At 36.7% G+C, this 2,662-nt stretch overlaps 1 protein-coding gene across 1 annotated transcript in view; it reads right to left on the reverse strand.

The window, feature by feature from the left end:
* The window catches only part of TEKT3 (tektin 3), a 32,537-nt gene extending 30,599 nt beyond the window's left edge, over positions 1 to 1,938 (reverse strand). Inside the window, exon 1 of the mRNA XM_011358983.1 lies at positions 1,360 to 1,938. Coding sequence (XP_011357285.1) covers positions 1,360 to 1,938 — 579 coding nt within the window. The remainder of the gene's footprint in view (positions 1 to 1,359) is intronic.
* Between the last annotated feature and the right edge of the window lie 724 nt (positions 1,939 to 2,662).

The following is a 2,662-nucleotide window of genomic DNA, read 5'->3' on the forward strand; positions in this document are numbered from 1 at the left end:
GATCATCTATATTTTCTCTTTTGAGATATATCTGTTTATGTGACTGACTCTAATTTTAATCAGGACCTTCTTATACTGTGTTGACAGTAAATGTTCAAGCACACAAGAACATCTGGACAAAAATTACAGAAAAAAATCAAATTAGACCCATCTCACTGAAAGTAGTCATCACTGAAAGTGTACTAACAGAAGAAATTGAATCTCTTCTGGAAATTAAGTAAGAGGGTAAGTGTCTATCTTTTTCAGGATAATTTAAAGTAAGGGGCGGGTTGAGATGGGATGGGGTGTAGAATAGACCAGGAAATCCTCAAAATGAGCCTGAGCATGGAGAAAGTATGGAAGGGCTTCTAATCCCCCAAAATAATCCATGATGAGTTAATTTAGAAGGACATCATTAATGTCTATTGACCTTTCTCAGGATTTCTAGTGGTCGTGTGTATTTGTGTATGCTTGTGTCTAGAGGGAGGGGCACAATAAGAAATAACAGTGTGTGTGCAGGGGTCTCCAATAAAATTGTCTACCCACTAGAATTCCAGGTCCTTGATTCTCTAAACCCTGCAACTACAGATGTCATAATAAATACCTATAGCAAATGCTTATCATATGGAAAATGTCATATAAACATGAAGAAAAATGGCATGAGCTTTGTCTATTCATATATATTTATATATATCTTCTAAAATAATTTCTTTCCTCTTCATATCTTCAAATGCAGAATGTCTTTGGAGGGCAGACTGAGGTTGGAGGGCCCCTTGTACACTCAGAGGGTTAGAGGCAATTTGAGCTCATTCAGAAGCCTGGTCAGAGGCCAGCAACCAACAGAAATGTGGCTTCCATGACCACCACAACTGGTTTAACCTCAGTCCCATTTCTCTATTCAATCAAACTCATTCTATCTCCTAGGAAGGTCTCATTTGATCATTTCAATGTGCCCTGCAACTGAATCATAACATATGCACAGGAGGAATTTCATGACACAAACTAAACAAATAGTCGATTTTGTTGTGTGTGTGTTTTTTTTCAAATATTGTTAATGTTAATCCAGGGACAGCAACAACTAAGCAGTCTTTTTAAGAGATGGGAAGATAGCATTTTCATCATAAACACCGTATGCCCTAAAGTGTCTCTTTAATTAGCCTCCTTTGCTTTGTGTTCAGAATTCTTTCTACTTAAATGGTTGTTCTATATAATGTGTAAAAATGGAAATTGTTTTACCATTACTAAAACCAGTTACAAATTTATTGATGGGGACTGGCTTCTACAGGTGAACTAAAACACAATAGATTAATAAGCTCAGAAATTAATCAGTGAATTATAACCATAAAAATGGTGTCATTTATCATAAGGTCTCATATTTACCTGAAGAGGGGCTTCTGTTTCCATCAAAGCCCTCTCTAATTTTTTCTTAACATCAGTTAGCTCATTTGTCTCTCCAATCATTGCATCCAACTCATGAATGATTTCAGATTTCCAAAACCCTATGTCATTTACTCGTTCTCCCAAGTTTTGAGTGGAGTTTGCCTGGGTTTTTCTTGTTTCTTGATATTTGTCTTGAATCAGGCGAGATGTATCCACCCGCAGTTTCTCTGAATTATGTCGGGAAGTGTTGGATTCCAGATAGTTGGTTAAATTGGACCTATACCAATCATCAGGAGTATACCTTGTGAAGAGAGTGGTTCTGTTGGAAACAAAGGGGAGCATAGTGCTCCCAGACACCTTCTGAGATCTGGTACAGTACGGGCCCAAGTTCGGTGAGTTGGAAGCTACTTTGTAGTATGTGCTTGGTCTCCAAGGAAGGCTTAAACTATGGGTCAAATTGTAGTGGGGGAAGCGGTTCTTATAACTTGATGTCATGGTACTGATGGCTGGTAGAAAGTTGGTTGGTGTTGGTCGAGGGTGGGCATAAGTTGCTGTTAAAGTAGAACCTAAAAGCTCCATGATGCTCAAATGTTTCTTGTAAATCTCTCCTATTTAAAAGGGAAAAAACAGATAGTCACATAAATTAATCTTTGGTGAAAACTTACAGATAAAAGGCCACATCTGACTTAGTATTAGTAGTAGTGCTCTCTAACACTTAAGACATTTGTTTTAATTTGTTATCCATCTTTACCAGTGATAAGATATTCAAAAAATTATTTTCATCCCTGTGTATCTAGATATATTAAAAATCACATTTTTAGATTGGCTATTTGAATTTTTTAAATATTTTTTTAAATTACAACAATATTGTAACAAATTCACATTAAGAGACTGAACTATGCATTTTAATAGAGATTCAAATCTTAGCTCTTTTTACTAATTTGCTATTTACTAACTATGTGACATTGGGCAAACTACTTAACCTCTCTGTGCCTCAGTTTCCTTGTTTCTAAAGTGGGAATAATAGTGCTGACTTCTTTGGATTGTTATGAGCAGTATTAACAGCAAGAATTTCCTGGCAGCATTCCCCTTCCTCCCTGCCAAGTCATCCTAAATAAACAGACAATCCAGGTTACAATGGTGTGGTTGGTAGACAAACATAACTCAAGGCAAGTACCTAGATACCCTTTTCCTGGCAACTTGCCACCTGTAAGTACCTCTAATACAGACATTCTAGAGCAGCTACAGGTGTATGAGGATTGAGTAAGACAATGTTAAGTATGTGGAATACTTAACACAGTTC

The sequence above is a fragment of the Pteropus vampyrus genome, unplaced genomic scaffold (genome assembly GCF_000151845.1).
Source record: "Pteropus vampyrus isolate Shadow unplaced genomic scaffold, Pvam_2.0 Scaffold44, whole genome shotgun sequence".
Classification (NCBI taxonomy): domain Eukaryota; kingdom Metazoa; phylum Chordata; class Mammalia; order Chiroptera; family Pteropodidae; genus Pteropus; species Pteropus vampyrus.